The sequence below is a fragment of the Equus przewalskii genome, chromosome 5, assembly GCF_037783145.1.
Source record: "Equus przewalskii isolate Varuska chromosome 5, EquPr2, whole genome shotgun sequence".
Taxonomy (NCBI): domain Eukaryota; kingdom Metazoa; phylum Chordata; class Mammalia; order Perissodactyla; family Equidae; genus Equus; species Equus przewalskii.
In genome coordinates, this window is record NC_091835.1 from 18368943 (window position 1) to 18392176 (window position 23234).

Here is a 23234-nt window from a genome sequence, read left to right on the forward strand (position 1 = left end):
CAGCATGGCTTGACAAGCGATGCCATGTCCGCACCCGGGATCTGAACCGGCAAACCCCAGGCCGCCGAAGCAGAACGTGCGCACTTAACCGCTGCACCACTGGGCCGGCCCCAGAAAGTGATTTCTGATTATTGCCAAGTAGCCATTTCATTGTATGAATATACCACAGTTTGTTTGTTCATCCTTATACTGACGGACATTTGGGTTATTTCTGATTATCAGCTATTAAGAAGGCTGCTATGAATGTTATTATACAAGTCTTTTTGGGGACAGATGTTTTCATTTCTCTTGGGTAAATACATAGGATTGGAATAACTGGATCACAGAATATATGTTTAACTTGATAAGAACCTGCCAAACTTTTCCAACGTGGTTGCCCATTTTACCCTCCCAACAACAATATATGAGCATTCCACTTGTTCTGTGTGTTTGCCAACATTAGATGTTATCAGTCTTTTTAATATTACTCATTCTAGTGGTATAAAGTGGTGTTTCATTGTGATTTTAATATAAGTCATTTGTCAGATATATTGTTATGGATATTTTCTCCCAGTCTTTGGCTTATCTTTTCATTTTATTAGTGGTATCTTTTGCTAAGCAGAAAGTTTTATTTTTTATAATCCAGTTTTCCATTTTGGGATCTCATCTAAGAAATTCTTTGCCAACCTCATGGTTGCGAAGATCTTCTCCTATGCTTCCTTCTAGAAACTATATAGTTTAAGGTTTTACGTTTAGGTCTATGGTAGATCTCAGCTTAACTCTTTGTATATGGTGTGAGGTAGGAGTAAAGGGTTTGTTTAAATATATGGATGTCTAGTTGTTCCGTCACTGTTTAAGAGGCTGTACTTTTCCTGTTGAATTGCCTTGGAATCTTTGACAAAAATCAGTTTGCTGTAGTATATGTGTAGATAGATTTCTCTGTTCTTTTCCATTGATCTGTTTGCCTTTCCTTATACCAGTACTACAGTATCTTTATTACTAAAGCCTATGGTAAGTCTTGAAATCAGGTAATGGAAGATCTACAATTATGACTCTTTTTCTCTCCCAGGATTGTTTTGGCTATTCTAAGTCTTTTTGCATTTCTGTGAGTCTGGGGATTCTGATTGGGATTGTGTTGAATCTCGTCAATTTGCAGCAGATTGAAACTCTGATGATATTGGGTCCTGTAATACATAAACATGATACTGTTCTTCATTTGTTAGGTTTTCTTTAATTGTTCTCAGCAGTGTTTTGTAGAGTTCAGTGCAGTGATTCTACCCGTCTTTCCTTATGTATTTCTTTTATTTGTTTATTTTTGCTGAGGAAGACTAGCCCTGAGCTAATATCTGTTGCCAGTCTTCCTCTTTTTTTGCTTCAGGAAGATCAGCCCTGAGTTAACATCTGTGCCGGTCTTCCTCCACTTTATATGTGGGTCACTGCCACAGCATGGCTAACAAGTCATGGATGTCTGCACCCAGGATCTGAACCTGTGAACCTGGACTGCCAAAGAGGAGCATGCCAAACTTAACCACTATGCCACAGGGCTGGCCCCTCCTAAAATGTATTTCTAAGTATATTATGGTTTTTGATGCTATTGTAGGTGATATGTTTAAATTTCAATTTCCAATTGTTTGTTACTAATGTATAGAAATAGAATTGATTTTCGTATGTTAGTGTTGAATTCTACAACCTTACTTAAATCACTTGTTAGGCCTAGTAAATTTTTTTATAGATCGCTCCATGAAATTTTCTACATAGGAGTCAGGTCATCTGTGACTGGAGACAATTCTACTTCTTTCTTTATAACTTTCATACCTTTTCCCCCTTGTTTTCTACATTGGCTAGAATTTTCAGTACCTTATTGGATAGATGTGATGAGAGTGAACATCCTTATTGTGTTCCTGATCTTAGGGGGACAGTGTTTAGTTTATTTCTTTTGGATTTAAAAAATTTTCTTTCTTCTTACCTTCCTTCTCCTTTTCTTGAGTTGTGTTGTGTTTCTTTGCTCTCATGTTCCTTTTGAGTAATCTTCATTTCTGAAATGATTATCTTTCCTCTTTCATTTCTGATTTTTCGCTAGTTCTATTATTTCATTTCTGAGTTTTTCTAATTCTGCTATGTAATATTGTATAATTTTCTCAAAGTCTGTTACTTCTTTTGAAATAAAATTTTTTCTTATACTATTGTATGGGATTTTACTTTGATCCCTTTTCTGTGGTTTATCTTTACTGAAATTAATTTTCCTAAGTTTTTATGAGAGAGGCTTATTTAGGATAGTCTTTCTAATTTCACTGCTCTCTAGAACTTCCTCTTCTGGTGTGTTTGTGGAGTATTAAGCAAAATGGCGTATTATGTTCTGAGATCTCCTGGCCCTGTTTCCTGTCCGACTTTTATTTGGGCCATCTTTTTCCTTTGTTTCTGCTGCCTTAGTTTGGATTCTGTGTTCAGCATCTTCTCCTCAGGGTAGTGTTGTAACTAGGAGTGAATGTTGGCTGGTCAGTTTTAAGAGTTGTTGGGGCCCCAGCTGTTTCACTTCAAACTGGTCTGGTCCCTGCTGGTGATGGATCTCCACCTGGCTGTGTTTTGAAGATTTGGGGATACGTTGTCACCTGGTTTTGTTGTGTCTGTTGTCCATGCATTTTGTCAACCTAGTTGGTTGTTTTGTATGTTTTTATGAATTTATTTGGGGGAAATTCAATAACTGGGCTGCCTCCATCTCACTAGAATCTTTCTTGTTTCTTAACAGTAGTGCTTATGAAGTAATGAAACAATTTTTTCCTTGCAAAATATTTAATGTGAACATGGTTATGCTCTGCAGTTTGATAAATCACCCACACAAACTATTCAGAATAGATTTTTCAGATTAATAACTATTGGTTCTCTTCATTATTAGTGACTCCATGGAAACAGAAGAAAAGACAGGTGGTGTAGTCGTAGGAAAGACACCAGAAGTGGTGAGTGTGGTTTTTGGAGTTGAGGTTGCAATTTAACATAAATTCCCATAGTGTATTGTAAGTTATTTTAAAGTGTTACCTCCTTTTATGGAGGTTTATTATTAAGTTTGATGTCAAAGTCATTTTATAAAAATGGATTTTCTGTAAAAAGTAAAATTTTAAAGACTCATCCCCGAAAGTACTTACCTTAGAACAAATGAAATCTGTAGATCCTTACCAAAGAATGAACTCTGTCCATAATAACTCTGAATTACCTGTCACAGGGTGAGAAAAAAGTATGGCCTCTAACAAATAAATGGCAGCTTATCTTAAAGGGGGGCCAGATTAGTTGTCTTTGCTTTAAATATTCATGGTGTATAGAAGAGTCGGGTAAGTATCAGAGCAGTGGTCTGTTGGATGTAAATATTTCCTCCGTCAGGACTCTTGTTTTCTGATGCTCGGGTATATAAGCTCCAACTGTTCTTCACCTGGATGGAAAGTTGTGTTGATGGCTTGGTAGTTCATGAGGTCATGTGTATGTGTTGATTAATGATGCTTTTGATTTTCTCAGTTGGATTAGGGAGTTTCTCACCTAAAGTATAGTTTGGCTCTGTATAAAATAGTTCCCTTGCAGATCGTCCATAATTGGTTATTCTTTTACAGTTTTTTTTAATATTGAAATATTTTACGTTGGAAGCTAGTGTGGAATGAAGTTCATTCTTCCATCAAGCTGGTATCATATCTCATTGGCCTCTAATAGAGAAAGAAATAAATTATTCTTTCTCTCAAATAAATGATACATGAGTTTTCTAGATCCTACTATTAAAATACAAGTTTTGTCGTGTACAGTATGGACTATGAATTTCACTGGTTTAGGGCTGTTAAAATTAAGTTGGCTTAGTGGATTTCAGTGATATATGAATTTTCATTCTTGTTTATTTATTTTGGCAGAGTCCAGAGCCCAAGGACCAGACTTTGAAAATGATTAAAATTTTAAGTGGCGAAATGGCTATTGAGTTACATCTACAGTTTTTAATACGAAACAATAACACAGATCTCATGATTCTAAAAAACACAAAGGTAGGAAATTTGTCTGTAATGGAGGCTTTTTTCTTATATTTATTTCTTTGTTGAATGTAAGTACTTATATTTATTTCTTATTGAATACTTTGTTGCATTTTCTCCTTTATCAAGGAAATGAGTAAGTTTTATAAAAATAGCAATGGGAGAAACTCTTCAACTTGTTGAAAAAGAGAATATTGATTGAGCTCCTGTCTTTGTGGTAGTCTCTCATTGGGAAGTTTAGTGGATTTTTTTTTCGTTTTCTTTCGCTGACAATGTATACATGTAGCATTTGAACAAATAGCAGTCAGAACACTAATGTAGTTTGTTTATGTGTCTGTTTTTCCCACTAAACTGCAAACTGAGAGCAGAGGTTCTTACCTTATTATTGTAACCTTTGTTGAGATACTGATCCTAACAATTACTAATATTAATTTTAATTTTTGAACACGTATGGTTCAAAAAATGTTTTAATATGAGAAGATATATAGCATGAAAAATTTTTCCTCCCTTCCTGTCTTATTTACCCAGTACCCTTTCCCAAAGTCATTTATTCTTTTTGTATAGCTGTATACTATTCCATTACTAAACAGCTGTTCGATTGAAGCATGTGTAATAATGGTTTTCCAGACTTTTATTTTTTTTATTTTTTTTATTTTTATTGAGTTAATGATGGGATACGATCTTGTGAAATTTCACTTGTACATTATTGTGTGTCAGTCGTGTTGTAGGTGCACCACTTCACCGTTTGTGCCCACCCCCCACCCCAACTTTCCCCTGGTAGCCACTAATCTGCTCTCTTTGTCTACATTTTAAAATTCCTCATATGAGCGGAGTCATACAGAGATTGTCCTTCTTTATCTGGCTTATTTCACTTAACATAATTCCCTCAAGGTCCATCCATGTTGTTGCAAATGGGATGATTTTGTTCTTTTTTACAGCTGAGTAGTATTCCATTGTATATATATGCCACATCTTCTTTATCCAATCATCTGTTGATGGGCACTTAGGTTACTTCCACGTCTTGGCTATTGTAAATATTGCTGCATTGAACATTGGGGTGCATGGGACTTTTGGAATTGCTGACTTCAAGCTCTTTGGATAGATAACCGGTAGTGGGATAGCTGGGTCATATGGTAGTTCTATTTTTAATTTTTCTTTTAACTTTTTATTAAGATTATGATAGTTTGCAACCTTGTGAAATTTCAGTTGTACATTATTGTTAGTCATGTTGTAGGTGCACCACTTCACCCTTTGTGCCCTCCCCCCAGCCCCCCTTTCCCCTGGTAACCACCAATCAGTTTTCTTTGTCTCTATGTTTAACTTCCACCTGAGTGGAGTTGTACAGAGTTCGTCTTTCTCTATCTGGCTTATTTCACTTAACATAATACGCTCAAGGTCCATCCATGTTGTGAATAGGATGATTTTATCCTTTTTTATGGCTGAGTAGTATTCCATTGTGTATATATATATATATATATATATATATATATATATATATACCATATCTTCTTTATCCAATCATCAGTTGATGGGCACTTAGGTTGCTTCCACATCTTGGCTGTTGTAAATAATGCTGCAATGAACATAGGGGTGCATGGGACTTTTGGAATTGCTGATTTCAAGCTGTTTGGATAGATACCTAGTAGTGGGATGGCTGGGTCATAAGGTATTTCCATTTTTAATTTTTTGAGAAATCTCCATACTGTTTTCCATAGTGACTGCACTAGTTTGCATTCCCACCAGCAGTGTATGAGGGTTCCTTTTTCTCCACAACCTCTCCAACATTTGTCAGTTTTTGTTTTGGTTATTTTTGCCATTCTAACAGGTGTAAGGTGATACTTAGTGTAGTTTTGTTTTGCATTTCCCTGATGATCATCAGTGATGAACATCTTTTCATGTGCCTGTTGGCCATCCGTATATCTTCTTTGGAGAAATGTCTGTTCATGTCTCCTGCCCGTTTTTTGATTGGGTTTGATTTTTTTGTTGTCGAGTTGTGTGAGTTCTTCATGTATTATGGATATTAAGCCTTTGTCGGATGTATGACTTGCAAATATTTTTTCCCAGTTAGTGGGTTGGTTTTTTTGTTTCAATACTGTTTTCATTTGTCTTGAAGAAGCTCTTTAGTCTGATGAAGTCCCATTTGTTTATTCTTTCTATTGTTTCCCTTGTCTGGGAAGACGTGGTGTCTGAAAAGATCTTTTTAATACTGATGTCAAAGAGTGTACTGCCTACATTTTCTTCTAGAAGCCTTATGGTTTCAGGTCTCACCTTTAGGTCCTTGATCCATTTTGAGTTTATTTTGGTGAATGGTGAGAAAGAATGGTCAATTTTCATTCTTTTACATGTGGCTTTCCAGTTTTCCCAGCACCATTTGTTGAAAAGACTTTCTTTTCTGCATTGTATGCTCTCAGCTCTTTTGTTGAAGATTAGCTGTCCATAGATGTGTGGTTTTATTTCTGGGCTTTCAATTCTGTTCCATTGATCTGTGCACCTGTTTTTGTACCAGTACCATGCTGTTTTGATTACTGTAGCTTTGTAGTATGTTTTGAAGTCAGGATTGTGGTACCTCCAGCTTTGTTCTTTTTTCTCAGGATTGCTTTAGCAATTCGGGATCTTTTGTTTCCCCATATGAATTTTAGGATTCTTTGTTCTAATTCTGTAAAGACTTTCATTGGGATTCTGATTGGGATGGCGTTGAATCTGTAGATTGCTTTAGGTAGAATGGACATTTTAACTATGTTTATTCTTCCAATCCATGTACATGGAATGTCTTTCCATCTCTTTATGTCGTCATCCATTTCTTTCAGAAAAGCCTTGTAATTTTCGTTGTATAGGTCTTTCGCTTCCTTAGTTAAATTCACCCTGAGGTATTTTATTCTTTTTGTTGCCATTGTGAATGGTATTGTGTTCTTGAGTTCTTTTTCTGTTAGTTCGTTATTAGAGTATAGAAATGCTACTGATTTGTGTAAATTGATTTTAGACCCTGCAACTTTGCTGTAGTTGTTGATTACTTCTAAAAGTTTTTCAGTGGATTCTTTGGGGTTCTCTATATATAAGATCATGCCATCTGCAAACAGCCAGAGTTTCACTTCTTCCCTCCCTGTTGGATTCCTTTTATTCCTTTCTCTTGCCTGATTGCTCTGACCAAAACCTCCAGTACTATGTTAAATAAGAGTGGTGATAGAGGGCATCCTTGTCTCGTTCCTGTTTTCAGGGGGATGGTGCTCAGTTTTTGCCCATTGAGTGTGCTGTTGGCTATGGGTTTGTCATATATGCCCTTTATTATGTTGAGGTAGTTCCCTTCTATCCCCATTTTGTTCAGAGTTTTTATCATAAATGGCTGTTGTAGCTTGTCAAATGCTTTCTCTGCATCTATTAAGATGATCATGTGTTTTTTATTCCTCAGTTTGTTGATGTGGTGTATCACGTTGATTGATTTGTGGATGTTGAACCATCCCTGTGTCCTTGGTATGAATCCCACTTGATCATGATGTATGATCCTTTTGATGAATTGCTGAATTCAGGTTGCCAAAATTTTGTTGAGAATTTTTGCATCTATGTTCATCGGCGATATTGGCCTGTCGATCTCTTTTTTCGTGGTGTCCTTGTCAGGCTTTGGTATCAGCGTGATGTTGGCCTCATAGAATGTGTTAGGAAGTGTTCCATCCTCCCTAATTTTTTGGAATAGCTTGAAAAGGATAGGTATTAAATCCTCTCTGAAAGTTTGGTAGAATTCCCTAGGAAAGCCATCTGGTCCTGGGGTTTTATTCTTTGGTATGCTTTTGATTGCTGTTTCAATTTCTCTCCTTGTGGTTGGTCTGTTCAAATTGTCTGCTTCTTCTTGACTAAGCTTTGGGAGATTGCAGGAGTCCACGAATTTATCCATTTCCTTTAGGTTATCCATTTTGTTGGCATATAGTTTTTTGTAGTATTCTATAATCCATTGTATTTCTACAGAGTCTGTTGTTATTTCTCCTCTTTCATTTCTGATTTTGTTTATTTGAGCTTTCTCCCTTTTTTTCTTTGTAAGTCTGCCTAAGGGTTTGTCAATTTTATTTATCTTCTCAAAGAACCAGCTCTTTGTTTCACTGATCCTTTCTACTGCCTTTTTTGTTTCAATAGCATTTATTTCTGCTCTGATTTTTATTATTTCTCTCCTTCTGCTGACTTTGGGCTTTGTTTGTTCTTCTTTCTCTAATTCAGTTAGGTGTAGTTTAAGATTGCTTATTTGGGATTTTTCTTGTTTGTTAAGATGTGTCTGTATTGCGATGAATTTTCCTCTTAGTACAGATTCTGCTGTGTCCCATATGAATTGATATGACATGTTATCCTTTTCATTTGTCTCCAGGTATTTTTTTATTTCTTCTTTAATTTCTTCAATGATCCGTTGCTTGTTCAATAGCATATTCTTTAGTCTCCACATCCTTGTGCCTTTCTCAGCTTTTTTCTTGTAATTAATTTCTAGCTTTATAACATTATGTTTGGAGAAGATGCTTGTTATTATTTCAATTTTTTAAAATTTGTAGAGGCTTGCCTTGTTCCCCAACATATGGTCTATCCTTGAGAATGTTCCTTGCACACTTGAGAAGAATGTGTATTCTGCTGTTTTTGGATGGAGTGTTCTATATATGTCTATTAAGTCTATCAGCTTTTCATTTGGCTGCACTGTTTCCTTGTTGATTTCTGTCTGGATGATCTGTCCCTTGATGTGAGTGGGGTGTTGAGGTCCCCTACTATTATTGTGTTATTTTTGATATCTTCTTTTAGGTTTGTTAATAGTTGCTTTATGAACTTTGGTGCTCCTGTGTTGGGTGCATAGATATTTATAAGCGTTATTTCTTCTTGATGAAGTGTCCCTTTGGTCATTATATATTGGCCCTCTATGTCTCTCTTTACCTGCCTTATTTTGAAATCTGTTTTGTCTGATATAAGTATTGTGACACCTGCTTTCTTTTGTTTGCTATTAGCTTGGAGTATTGTCTTCCACCCCTTCACTCTGAGCCTGTGTTTGTCCTTGGGACTGAGGTGTGTTTCCTGGAGGCAACAAATTGTTGGATCTTGTTCTTTAATCCATTTTGCCACTCTGTCTTTTTATTGGAGAGTCCAGTCCGTTTACATTGATGGTGATTATTGATGCATGAGGGCTTAATGCTGCCATTCTGTCACTCATTATTTGGTTTTCCTGCCTTACCTTTGTTTCTTGTCCTGTGTGTTTTAGCCTACCCATTGACTTCTGCAATTTCTTATGCTAGGTTTCTTAGATTTTTCCTTATTTATGTTTTGTGTCTCTGTTCTGTTTTTCAGTTTGGTGGCTGCCCTGAAGTTTATATTCAGAATCTCATGTATAACATAGTCCATTTTCTGATGATCTCTTAACTTCCTTAGCCTAGCCTTATTCAGTCCCTTTCCTCTTCCCCTCCTAAACTATTATTTTCATCTCTTATTCCAACTCGTGTTGTGAGTTTGTGGTTAGAGTGCTAAGATTGTCTTTGCTTTGGTGATTTCCTTCCCTTTATCCTAGTGCTATAGTTGAGTATTTGCTATCCCATTCTGATTCTATCTATTTGTCTCCCTTCTCTGTGTTTTGTGACCCCTTTCTCCCCTTTTTTCTTTTTTCAGGTATGAGAGCCTTCTTGAGGATTTCTTGTAGTAGAGGTCTTTTGGCTACAAAGTCCCTTAGCTTTTGTTTGTCTGGAAAAGATTTAATTTCTCCCTCATATCTGAAGGATATTTTTGCTGGATAGAGTATTCTTGGCTGAAGATTTTTATCCTTTAAAGTTTGGAATATGTCATTCCATTCTCTCCTAGTGTGTAAGGTTTCTGTAGAGAAATCCGCTGAAAGTCTGTTAGGGGTTCCTTTGTATGTTATTTTCTTCTGCGTTGCTGCCCTGAGTATTCTTTCTTTGTCATTCATTTTTGCCATTTTTACAACTGTATGCCTGGCAGTAGGTCTTTTTACATTGACAAATCTAGGAGATCTGAAAGCTTCCTCCACACACATTTCTCCCTCAATCCCTAGATTTGGGAAGTTCTCTTCTGTAATTTCATTAAGCACACTTTCTGCTCCATTTTCCTTTTCCATGCCCTCAGGGATTCTGATAATTCTTAAATTGGATTTCCTCATTGAATCTGCTATTTCTCTGAGATTTTCTTCATTCTTTTTAATTCTTAGTTCTCTTTCTTCCTCTGTCTGGAGCCATTCAGCCTGTCTATCGTCAGTTATGCTAATTTTCTCCTCTATGGTGTCTACACGTGCATTCAGGGAATCCATATTCTGTTTTATCTGATCCATTATTTTTCATCTCTAGTATTTCTAATTGATTCTTCTTTATAGTTTCAATCTCTTTTGTGAAGTAACTCCAGAACTCGAGTTGTTTCTCTGTATTTCCCTTTACCTCATTGAGTTTTTTGATGATAGCTACCCTGAATTCATTGTCACTTAGTTTACCTATTTCCAAGTCCTCAGGACATAATTCTTTGTTTTTATTGTTTTCCTTTTGGTCTGGAGCTTTTATAAATTGCTGGATGGTAGAGGAGTGGTTTTTGCACATAATGATATTACTCGGTTGCAGTTACAACCTGTCGCCACTAGATGGGGGTCAAGCGCCATGTGTTCTGAGCCTTCTGCCTTCAGCTGCGATGGCGGCACGCACCGCCGGTTTGGGGGAGGAGGGCCATTTTCTCTCGCGTGCAGACCTGGATTCCAGTCAGCTCTCACTTTCTGGTTTCCCGGGGCCCTGGCTTGATGGGGTTCCCCCCATGTGAAAGTTTTCCCCCTTTAGAGGGTTTCTGCTGCACGGGTGGTGGGAGTCCTGGACCATCCCATGGATGCGCAGCCCCTCCCCTGCTCTTTCCCTCACCTGTGGCAGCGATCCCAGTCTCTAGGGGAGGGAGCAAAGTTCTCTCTTGCCCTGTTCCAGCTCCTCCGAGGGTGGCTCCAGCCTCTCTGCCCTTCATTGTTTGGCTGCTGTGGGTCTCTGACGATCTCTGTGTTATTAGGATTTTTTGGTTGGAATTCAGTTGTTCCTATGGTTGTAGTTTGGAGGGGAGAGAGTCCTGCGTGAGCTCAGTCCGCCATGTCGCTGACATCACCTTTACCACCTCCAGACTTTTAATACAATTCTTACAAATGGCAAAAAGACACTGAATTATATAATTTGCATTTACAACAATTATTTGAAGCTAATCTTTATAATATGGTCTCATTACAAATAAATTTATTTTGGTGACTGCCAGAGGTGCAGTGCCAGAAGAGGTGCAGCATTGCTCCTCAGGTTACCCCACTGCCTTGGAGACCTTGGGCAAGATGCTGAAGAGAAGTGGCAAGTTAAACTATTCAGAAACCAGAAAGTAGAAAATCTGCTAAAATTAACCTACGTAAAATCTACTACTGACTTCAAGATAAAACCATGAATAAAACTATTTGACTTGCTTGTTTTTATAAACTAGCTATTTGATTTTCATAAAGAAATGTCCAAGATCTGTATTTTTAATATCAGTTCACTTTATTTATGTTTGCACCACAAAATAGGGCCTCTGATTGCATGTTCATGAACAAGCTTATATATGTATTAATACTTTGCCAATGATAAAAATCTATTTGTTTTCCTAGGATGCAGTACGGAATTCTGTATGTCATACAGCAACCGTTATAGCAAACTCTTTTATGCACTGTGGGACTACCAGTGACCAGTTTCTTAGGTAAATGTGCTTGGAAGTTTCCACTTTGGTTTAAAATCATCTTTAGCAGAGAGACTGTTGACATTGTTTCACAGATGTGGAGAGCTTCCTCTGCCTGCCACTCTTGAATTTTAAATTCTGTTTTTGCTATTTTGTATATTTTTTATTGCATATGCCAACTTGTTTTAAGGTAAAATTAATTCCCTTTAATAGTTGGCTTGTATTAGCTGGCTTTTGAATGAAATATATTAAGCTCAGAAATTTAATATAATTTTTCTCTTGTTCACAGTGGAATTACATATCTTGCATTAAAGAAAAAAAGGTTCTCATAGTATTAAGAACAACTTAGGGGGTAAAATAGAAACAGCAGTAGTTTGAGATCCATAATGTAAAATGATTTGACTTTTGTGTTATAAAAAGCTTTATGAAGTTTGTTTCAATATTATTGCTAAATTTTCTTTTTTTACAGAGATAACTTGGAATGGTTGGCCAGAGCCACTAACTGGGCAAAATTTACAGCTACAGCCAGTTTGGGTGTGATTCATAAGGTAATATACACTGATCACTGTGAACAGGGATCAGAGCAGAAGCAGTTTTCCTGGAGTTAAGAAAAAATAAAAGTTTACTATAATTCACTGACAGGTACCTTTTATTAGATCAAGATCAGTCTTCTACAGGGAAAGATAAAGTAAGATATTAAATACATGTATATGTTTATTTTTAATAAAAGGTGGAAATCCTTTTCCTGTGAAGACTGGCGATTTCTCAAAGGATGAATTGAAATAAGTTATTTGCATAGTCTAAGGTGAATTTGTGGGAATATTATAAAACAAGGGGAAAAATTGAAACATTTGTTTCTGAACAGGATATGACTGAGTCTCTTAAAGGTTCTCCTCTCACTTGAGTGATGAAGTTATATAGGATGGAGCCCCCCTTCCACCTCCTCTTTTAGCAAGTGAACATTCTAGGGAAAAGGCAGTAATCATAGGAAATGTTATGTCTTTTTCTTCTTACTGTCTCTTACTGACACCTTTCTTGTGGCTCGAATTTACAGGGTCATGAAAAGGAAGCATTACAGTTAATGGCAACGTATCTTCCTAAGGACACCTCTCCAGGATCAGCCTATCAGGAAGGTGGTGGTCTCTATGCGTTAGGTCTTATTCATGCCAATCATGGTGGTGATATAATTGACTATCTGCTTAACCAGCTTAAGAATGCCAGCAATGATGTAAGTGTTAGACTGAAAAACTAAATTTACATTGCTTAAGAGTCTAGGAAAACATTATGTTTGCCAGATTATTTTAGTGAATAGAAATTTTGTAGGATTTGGGATTTCTCAAAACAGTACTTTTCTCATAGAGATTTTTTTTTTAAGATAATTTCCTTTCCTTCTCTATAAGGTAAAATTGTACTTTTCAGTCCTTTAAACCTTGTGTGTGACAAGCAAAATAAAGTACCAGGTATTTGTAAAACATACATTGTGTTCCCACAACCTAGAGTCCTGTAAAGTTAATAACTGTAAGTGACCTTTGTGATCATTTGGTCTTATGCTATCTTCAGGGCCCTACTACCAAGATGAAGGAACTTGAAATGTTTTTGGTCCCTGGGTCATTTCACTTAAGAAAGATTAAAATTCCAGAGAAGGACTATCTGATTGGCCTCTCTTGGGTCATAGGCCTGCAGTTTGGCTAGGGGAAGGTGGGAGCTGCTTAAATGACAGTCCTACCAAGACCCTAACCAGTGGAGGAGGAGTATTCCCCAAGCAAGGTTGGAGTGTTGTCTCAGTAAAAGGATACTGTGCATTCAAAAATGACAGAGGACCACTAAAGTGTCCCTCTTCAAATAAAGACCAACTTTTGCTTTTGACCCCATTTTCTCCCACTTGATTCACAACCATGTTGCAGTAGATACCTGTTTCTCCCCTTCCCCTCAGCCCATAAGCATATTCAGGTCTCACCTATCCTAAAAAAAACTTGCCTTGACACATCCTTCTGCCTCTTAGTTGTCATCTTTCTCCTCCCCTTCTCATGTAAACTTATTGAAAAAGAGCTGTATTCTTTCTCTCTTTTCTTTTATTCACTTGTCAACTCACTATTATTTTGCATCAGCAAGCACCATTCTTTTGACTGAAATTGCTGAGGTTATCACTGACCTGATTATCAGATTCTTTGGTCATTCTTGCTAGGCCAACCACTCTGCATATTTAATATCAAAGTATATTTTGAAATTAGAATAAAGCTTGGATTTTAAGTACAGTGTACCAGATCAGTGAAGCTCATGCTTTTTCTCTAGATCGTTCGACACGGTGGCAGTCTGGGGCTTGGTTTGGCTGCCATGGGGACGGCACGCCAGGATGTGTATGATTTGCTAAAAACAAACCTTTACCAAGATGATGCTGTGACAGGTAAGTGATTCTAAAGGTAACAAACTTTAGGATTGATTACTGTTACTGTAATATTTGTTTTCTACTTATATTTTATAACCTCTTAAAAATCTGATGGATTTCTTTACTTGAAGAGGGTGTGGAATTTTCCCCTTTTGTCAAACTTATCTTATAAAAATATGTTTTGTGATGTATAGGTTTTTTTAAATGGTACATCTTGTGTGTCTGTATAAGTGACTTTTGCAAATAGAAGTTTATTAGAGTGATCTGCTTGTGTCATGAGGCTGTCTATCCTGCTTGATGGTAATGTAGAAAAAATGTTAATGTCTCCTTTGAAGTCACTCTAGGATTTGACGGTCCATTCTGTTAAGGTTTAAAAGGAAAATAGCTATAAATATAAGGACATACTTCCACATAAAATATCCTCCTTTTTGTCAAATGATTTGAAAAAAGTGCTGTCAGAAGCTAATGGTTGTTTTGATAGTTAATGCTGATAGGTGCCACTTCGAATAGGATATGTTTTATTGACTTTACATACATAACTCTTATTTAATGTTTTACTCACTAGGGGAAGCAGCTGGCCTGGCCCTAGGTTTAGTTATGTTGGGCTCTAAAAATGCCCAGGCTATTGAAGACATGGTTGGCTATGCACAGGAAACTCAACATGAGAAGATTCTGCGTGGCCTTGCAGTTGGCATTGCGTTAGTAATGTACGGGAGGATGGAAGAGGCTGATGCTCTCATTGAATCTCTCTGCCGTGATAAGGTGAGATCACATTGTTTATCCATTTCTCCCCACTCTCCCTCACCGTCCAGTTATCCCTGGCATTTGCAGAAACACTCACTTTCACTGGAAAGTATCTCTGTTCTCCTCAGAACACCTGGCTACATTTGTTGATAAAACTTCTTGCAAGACATGTAAAGCCAAATAAAATTTGGGAAAGAAAAATGCTGATTAGAAGAGGTGAACAGGAGTAACTTGAGGATTTTAAATTTAACAAAAGCTTCAGATCAGTGATTTTCAGATAAGCAGATCTGGAAAAGTTCTTTAGATATTTGCAAGTTGATTTCTTTTAGAAATAATGTTTTTGGAATGATTTTATAATCATTTAATAAGATATAAAGTTTATTTCTTTTCTTTTCCCATCAAAAAACAGTGCCAATCTCTATACTTATTTATTTGGGTGAGGTTTTTTCCCTCAAAACTTTTGTTTTTACAGTGGTATTGCATATGGTGGGTAGTCATTGTAAGTAATACTGTCCTCTGTAGTCTGATTAAAAAAACCACTGCTATAGTTTATTGATAAAACTATTAATTATTTTTCTCAACTATCAGACTCCATATCTCTTTCACTCTGCACTCAGTGTCCAAGAATTAAATGATAAGGTAAAAGCAAGTTAGAATGTGGAATTAGAAGTGAGCTTCTTTGTTTGCTAAATGGAAGTTGAGTGTCACAGGGCAGTAAATGTTGGTATTGAACTTGAGTTTATATTTCCTAGAAAGTGTGAGGCAGGACAGGCACATTTCACAGAATATTGGGAATTATCAGCAGTTAATTCCTCCTATATTGGAGTCTCTTGTTTCCCTATTCATGTAGAAGACTACCAACCTCAAAAAGAGTTCTTGAGTTCATTGTTTTGTACTTAAAACCAACTCTCCTGGTGAATGCAGCTATGCCTGTTACACTGTAGAAGTTCCTGTTTGAAATGGTGAGTTGTTAATTGACGTTGAAGTATTCTTTCTTAGGACCCAATTCTTCGACGGTCTGGAATGTATACTGTTGCCATGGCTTATTGTGGCTCAGGTAACAACAAAGCTATTCGACGTCTGCTGCATGTTGCTGTAAGTACTCTGACCTTTCTTGGGGATAGGGGTGGAAGGGAAAGTTTGCAGGTGAACGCTAAGTGTCTAGGTGACCGCAGCATCCACACTGCATGGCCACTACCAGTAGTCTCAGGTTCAGATTCTCATTCACTGGACACAATAGCCATACCTAGCACCAGGTTCACTTAGCTTTTCCAAAGGATATAGGACAGGATAAGAGTATATCAGTATGAATGAAAGTCTTTAAAGTCATTCAGGTGCAACTTCTGAAACCCTACTCCAAGGGGCACCCTCATTTGTAAGGAATAAGACCACTTGAAGATAGGGAAATCTAATGAACAATAGGAACGACTTCTTTTTACAGTCTGGGAAGCTAGCTTCCAGGTACCCGTAAGGGACATGCTCTGTTACAAGAGACACTGCACAGGAAAGCCAATGCCCATATTTTCCAAGAGGCTTTTTCCACTCCTAGTCCTCCTAATCCTGATATAGTTTACCAACAATAAGTGTTGCCTGGTAACACAGCACACATTCCACATATATCTTAAGTCAGTAGGTTTCTGCCATCATGGTGCTGGGAAAAGTAAACCAAGGTCTTCTTCCCATGCAGAAGGAGTTTGGAACTATTAACTCATTCTTCCAACAGATATTTACATCCTACAGTGTATAAACACTGTAGTAATTTATCCTTTATCAATGAAGTATGTGGTATATTCTAAATGTTTGTATTTTCCTTGAACTTAGGACATACTTTTTTGAAAATAACATTGAAGGCATCATTAGATTTTCAGTGTAGCCCACAAAAGCTATAATGCAACTATGAAATTGTCTTTAGAAGTAGCCCCAAATCTTAAACTTCACCAAGCTTTGAAAGCTTTTAAACCCTGAGATGAAGAAATTCTCACACGAGTGTTTCTAAATTGGGGAAAGACACTGTGATAAAGGAATGATGTAGTAATGAGGTCTAATTTGCATTTGAATGATGTGGGCCTCTCGTATCAGTTTACTCCAGTAATAGAATGTAGGTGTAATGTAAGCGTCCTTTTACATTTTTCCTAGGTAAGCGACGTTAATGATGATGTTAGGAGGGCAGCAGTAGAATCACTTGGGTTCATTCTATTCAGGTAATGATTTCTAACTTCCGATTATTTATTTCCATTTCTTTTTGTAGTCAGTAACTAAACAGAAACTAAAATATATGAGGAATGTATCTAGGGTCAGAGTGAAGACCATTTAACAATAAGATTAGTACTGCTTATGTGAAAACATGTATCTTGGGATTCTGAGAACCGATTTGAGAAGTAATAAAACAACTTTATTCTCTTTTTTTTCATACTATTTCTGCTTATTCACTTTATTTTTTGAATCCAAATAACTACTTCATTACCCCTCTTTCTGTGTATATTGGTAATTCAAATGGGATGCTATTTCTTACACAGGTTGTAGAGTTCTTGAAGCTCTTTAATGAGAGAGTAACAGGTAATAGGCTTTGTTTAAATGCAAAAGGGTGAAAAATTTGCAGATTTAAAAGAATTATTTTGGACTTATAGATTTGGAGATGCCTTTAGATGTGATTAAGAGAACACACTCTGAAACCAGTCTGCCTGGATTGAGTGCTGGCTCTGCCACTTACTGGCTGACTGACTGGGCTTGTTATCTAGCCTCCTTGAGCCTCAGATTCCTCATCTGTAAAATGGGTACAATAATAGTACTTATTTGAAAAGAGTGTTTTTTGACAATTAAGCGAATTAATATATCTAAAGCCCTTAGAACAGTGTCTGCCTCTAGTAAGTGCTGTTTGTGTGTGTGTTAGTAGTGGTAATTGTAATAATTGGTGGTAGTAATGCAATAGTACTTCTTCCGGTAGTTCTTCTTACTGTCTGCTTGGCTCCAATCTCAAATACCACTGTTTCTTTTAGCTAAGATTATTTATCTTAAAATACAACAAGGAAAAATTAAAAGTACTTCTTTTAGCTCTCTTTGGACACTGCTTGTTGTAGCATATTTGTGATGAAATTACACAATAAAATAAGTTCCCAAGGTACATCTTAGATGAGTCAGATGTCTCATGTCCTTTTGATCTTTGTAGATTTTTCTACCCCAAGTTCCTGGGAGTGAACCTTTGCTGTCAAGACTATAATTCAACAAATATTTTTTGAACATCCACTGTGAACTGGTTACAGGAGCTTCTCCATAACATCCCAGATAGGAAGTTATCCATTTATTGCAGGCTGTAAAATATTTTCTTCCTATTGTGGATTAAAATGTTGAATAAAACAGAGCAAAGGGGCCAGCCCCATGGCTGATTGGTTTAAGTCCGTGTGCTCTGCTTCGGCGGCCCATGGTTTTGCCGATTTGGATCATGGGCACTGACATGGCACCACTCATCAAACTATGCCTAGACAGTGTCCCACATGGCACAGGCAGAAGGACCTACAACGAGAATATACAACTGTGTACTGGGGGGCTTTGGGGAGAAGGAGAAGAGGAAAAAAAAAGATTGGCAACAGATGTTAGCTCAGGTGCCAATCTTAAAAAAAAAAAACAAAAAAACAGCAAAGCACAGACCCATATAGCATGCTAAATGGTTTCTCCTTAGAATGAGGTTTTTCAAACAAATACTAATCTGCACTATATTATCCTGTAACCCTCATTTATCCAACTTGTTCATAAAGACACTAGAGATTCTTCACTAAATCCTAAAGACATAGTATTTACACATATCTACTAGTATGGTACCTTCAAAACAGGATATGTGATTAATTGGTTATTATTGTTTCTTAGTGAATCCAGGAAGTGTCAAGTGTTCATTGATTCCTTTTCTAAGATCTGACAAAAGCTGTATTAAGCTCTTTTACATTTTTCAAAAGATCTTCAATAGATGCCTCACTTTTAATTTCTTGAATCCTATCGCTCTTTTCTCTTTTTGAAATCAGAATATTTACCGCCTAGTCTTTTTGTACCTTTGCCATTTTCTGTTTTGCCTCAAATTTGTCAGCAGTGGTTTCATAATTACATCCACAAGTTCTGTTTCAGGAAGGTGATTCATTTAGCTTAAAGACTTTAACTCATTTAAGGCAGCCAGTCTGTTCACCTATTTTGCATTTTGATCAGTCTTTACAGCATTGCTTTTTATCTTTCTGGTCTAAAAATCATTCTCCTGAGAGAAAAGATGGAAGCAAAATAGAAATTGAATAGTTCTATTTTCTTACTGTCGTCTTTGACATATTCTAGCCAAGCTGTGACCCTAAACTTTCTCTTTTTTGCTCTAGAGTTTAGACACGATTGAAAACGAAAAAATGGTTTTATTATTGCCATCCAGAGAAGTTTGGTTTTTTTTTTTTTAACCCTTATCAGGAAACTAGATAATTTTAGTATGGGAATTGTATCCTTCTAGGCGTACCCCTAGTAACTATTGGCTTGTGTAAAGAATCCTACTCATGATGGTCTCTTCCTTTGTTTTGTTTCTTCATTGTCACCTGTTAATTCTTCCTGTTAGTGACTTTATATTTCATATATAAATCAGTGGCCTAGTGTGTATATTCTGCCATGCAGGAAGTTGACAGGTTTCATGAAAACTGCTTTTCTTTCCTTTTCTACCTGTCAGTGCTTTGCTCTCTAACAAAATTCCTTTCTGCCTTTGTGTTTCCCGTAGCTCACACATGTGCTAAATTCCCAGTTTCAGCAGCAGATGTCTCCCATGAGCTGGCTTTAGGCTTTGCTAAATAGTCAGAGCCAGCTAATGAGTTGTTTACTGCTCGTTATTTCTAAGGGACCATTCTGAGTTTTCTCCTCATAATATGATTCGTATAAGAAGTAGAAATTGGAAAAGACTTTAGAGATGATTTTGTCTAAAACTAGATGAAGAAAATTAAATGTAATCAACTTGTCTAGGGAACTGCAGTTAAAACCAAGTTCTCTAAGTTTTAGATTAGTGCCGTTTCCCTCGAGTGAGCATTTTTAAAGGTGAAAGAAACTTAGAAATCAACCAATATTCTCATTTTTTAAAAGAGAACGAAATTAAATTCTGAAATAGGTAATAAAATTTCCCATTGTCATAAAGCTAAATGCTAGAACTGAAATTTGAAACAGGTCTCGTGATAGACTGGTGCTTTCTCTGCCATGTTTTTCTGTTAGAGCACTGTCTTCCTGATGGGCTCTAAAGAACATTTTCTTAAATTTCCTCATTAGCTCTAACATTTGGAAAGTTTCTGTCCTGTCTCCTAAGAATAGTAAATGTTTTCTGATGTGTCATCATTTACTTTCTTAGTGTGTGCTTCATTTTATCATTTCTTCCTTTTTAGATGTCACTTTTAAAATAACTATAGATATTTGGCCTTCTTGAATGGTTTTTAAGGATTTGTTTCTTCTTAATTTTTTTTTCCTTAATTTTTTTCAACTTTCTTTTAAGTGTACTTATTGGACGTGAATACTGAAAACATGTCAGTAAACACATATTTGTACTTCAGCACCTGAGAAGTTGAACACATGAACTTGTCTTTGTGGGAAACTAAAAATTCTTGTATGTATTATCTCCTTTATTCTAAGGATAGTCCAGGGAGTTGTATTTTTACTGTTTCTTTCAACTGATATTTGTGGGTTATTTGTTCAAATGTGTATGATAAAAATAGAAAATTAAGTTGAAAAACATTCTTGCCAAGTTGAAATGAACCTAGTACATATTAGATCTAATAAATAGATGATTATCAGGCCCATTGTTATCAGTCTACTCAGCAGATTTTATTACTGTAACAACTCTTTGTACAGCACTGTGCTTGGCATTGACTGAAGCTCAATTGGAGTTAAACAGAATCTGAATTATTTTAACTTGACTTTGGAAAGGAAAAGGAAGAAAGAAGTTAAAAGAAGTAGTGGTCTTTACATACTTGTTGAAATTAAGTTGCTGTAATAGCGAAGAAGTTGATGATCTGATAGCCATCTTTCTTTTTTCTTTTTCTTTTTTTTTTTGAGGATGGTTAGCCCTGAGCTAACTACTGCCAATCCTCCTCTTTTTGCTGAGGAAGACTGGCCCTGAGCTAACATCCATGCCCATCTTCTTCTACTTTATATGTGGGATGCCTACCACAGCAGGGCTTTTGCCAAGCGGTGCCATGTCCGCACCCGGGATCCGAACCAGCAAACCCTGGGCTGCCAAGAAGCGGGACATGAGCACTTAATCACTGCGCCACTGGGCCGGCCCTGACATCTTTCTTAAAATTAGACAATCTTGGAGGTCCCTGGCCATCTTTGCTATGACTTAAGCTGTTACAATATGAAATTAAATATTTCTCAATGTATATATTAATATGCTTTCACATATGGATGGATCTTGCAAGAAGAGAGGAAGATGCTTGGTGCAGATGTTTTTTAGACCACAAAAAACAGTTCCTTGAATATGAAAAGACTGCGTCATCATAGAGCCTTAGAATTTAAAAGAACCCTAGCAATCAACTGGTTACTACCAAATGCATGAATCACCTTTACAATATCTCCTGTCACAATTTTATATCTGTTTGATATTCTCTGTACGCTGTTCTCTGTTTCTGCTTTGGTATTTTTGTGCTTATGTTCTAGGTGCTGTAAATTCCTTACTTTATTTTTGTCTGTTTCATTCTTTTTCCACACTTTTGTTTTCCCCTCTCTGTTAATTAAAAATAAATATGGAATCAAATGAAAGGTTTTTTTTCAAAATTATTCTTTTAAGGTAAGACTATTAATAGAGTACCTTTGTTGCCATAGGAGTGGTTAACTTCTTAGATTTGCTTTTAAATTGTAGATTTATTTAAAATATTCTGAAATAGAAATACCAGTTGTGGATCAAAGTGGAAAAAATTTTGTGCTCTGTTCTACTTTTTCAGAAGTAGTTTATATTGGAGTTGTATTTCATTTTCTAGAATCTTCTGGAAGTACTAGAATTATCTCATTAACTCTCAGCTAACTAAGCAAGGAATTTTTTTTCAGGAGTTGAAGCTAAATAATTTCAAGGTCTTATAGTAAATTTTGTGGGTGTGCATGTGTTAAGCACATGTACCAATTTGGAGGCCATATAGAGCATGTGGCAAGATAGTCCTTCTAATCTAGGTTGTCTAGGGATAGAGCTTCAGCAGTGTCATTGCCATCTTTAGACTTCCTGAAACAATTATATATGCCTTTAGATACATAAGATGCAGTTTGGAATACTGTTGGGTGATGTATGAAAAAACCTCACGTGACTTGGCAAGAATGTAAATCTTAGCATATGCCAAACTCATCATATTAGAGACTGGAACCAGAAGAGAAAATCGTTTTCTTTTCTTAGGACTATAAATTATTTTGCCCCTTGTCTGAGGTAGCCCACCCTTAATGATGCTGAAAAATTTTAGACTAGTGGAGAAAAGTACTCAAAGCTTTGATGATTTAGGAATTAAATGTGTAAGACTCTCTTTTTCTGGTAGATAACACAGAGCCTGTAAGATTTATGTTTTAGAGCCATGTTCTAGGAAAGGAGTCTGCTGTTTAAGAATATATTTCAGGTTCACGTATGCTGGGCTTCTCCATAGCCAACACATTTCTTGAAGTACTTTTCTTAGACTGAGTTGCCTGGAGAGGGACACCTATAGAGCAATAGGTTGAGCCATAAAAATGGGTCATCCTGAAAAGGAAAAGCTGGGATATGGGCTGTCTTCACTGCACACCCCTCAGCCTAAATTTGTTCACCATTTACGGGAGTAGCATAAAAATAAAATATCAAAAGTAAATAGATAGAATTGTTTGCTATTTACATGGCACCCACATGTACTCATCCTCATAAGAACCCTACGAAATGTGGGTGAGAAAACTGAGGCTCAGAGAAATTAAATATCTTTCGTAAATTTGGTCAGTGAGCTGGTAAGTAACATAGATTAGATTTATTCCCAGTCTAGCAATGTAAAATGAAATAATGGAAAAGTGAGTAAAAAATTTTGTGCCAGAATTTCACCAAGTCTTTGGGCAAGCTTGGGTACCCATGATCTCAGTTTATGAGATCGTTAAAGTGTAGGTTTCCAGATTGAGGTCCCATGCCTCCAGTTTGCATATGTTCTTTAAGGAGCGTAATCAGGTTCAGGTACCCAAGAGTGATTTCAGGTGTTTTCTCCTCCTCCTCCAGTAGACCCACCTCTTCTGAGTAGATGCCTGGTAACAGCCATTTAACAAACAGCTCTAGTTCTAAGATCCTAGTACTTTGTGTGCTATCTAAAACTACTGTCCTCCCTACCCTTTCCATCAGGAGAGTTTCCTGATCAAAGCAAAATCATGACTACATTTAGCTAAGCCAGTCTGTAAATGGCAATCTTAACTTAGCTCCAGGTGTGATCATTATTTTATGCACTTGTTTTTAGTCCTCTGTTCCT

At 36.7% G+C, this 23234-nt stretch overlaps 1 protein-coding gene across 2 annotated transcripts in view; it reads left to right on the forward strand.

Moving 5' to 3' along the window:
• The window catches only part of PSMD1 (proteasome 26S subunit, non-ATPase 1), a 96955-nt gene that overhangs the window by 15638 nt on the left and 58083 nt on the right, over window positions 1-23234 (forward strand). For both annotated transcript variants that reach the window (XM_008530052.2, XM_008530053.2), the window contains exons 8-16: window positions 2873-2933; window positions 3864-3992; window positions 11590-11678; window positions 12127-12205; window positions 12712-12885; window positions 13950-14061; window positions 14609-14805; window positions 15787-15882; window positions 16924-16988. In XM_008530052.2, coding sequence (XP_008528274.1) covers window positions 2873-2933; window positions 3864-3992; window positions 11590-11678; window positions 12127-12205; window positions 12712-12885; window positions 13950-14061; window positions 14609-14805; window positions 15787-15882; window positions 16924-16988 — 1002 coding nt within the window. The remainder of the gene's footprint in view (window positions 1-2872; window positions 2934-3863; window positions 3993-11589; window positions 11679-12126; window positions 12206-12711; window positions 12886-13949; window positions 14062-14608; window positions 14806-15786; window positions 15883-16923; window positions 16989-23234) is intronic.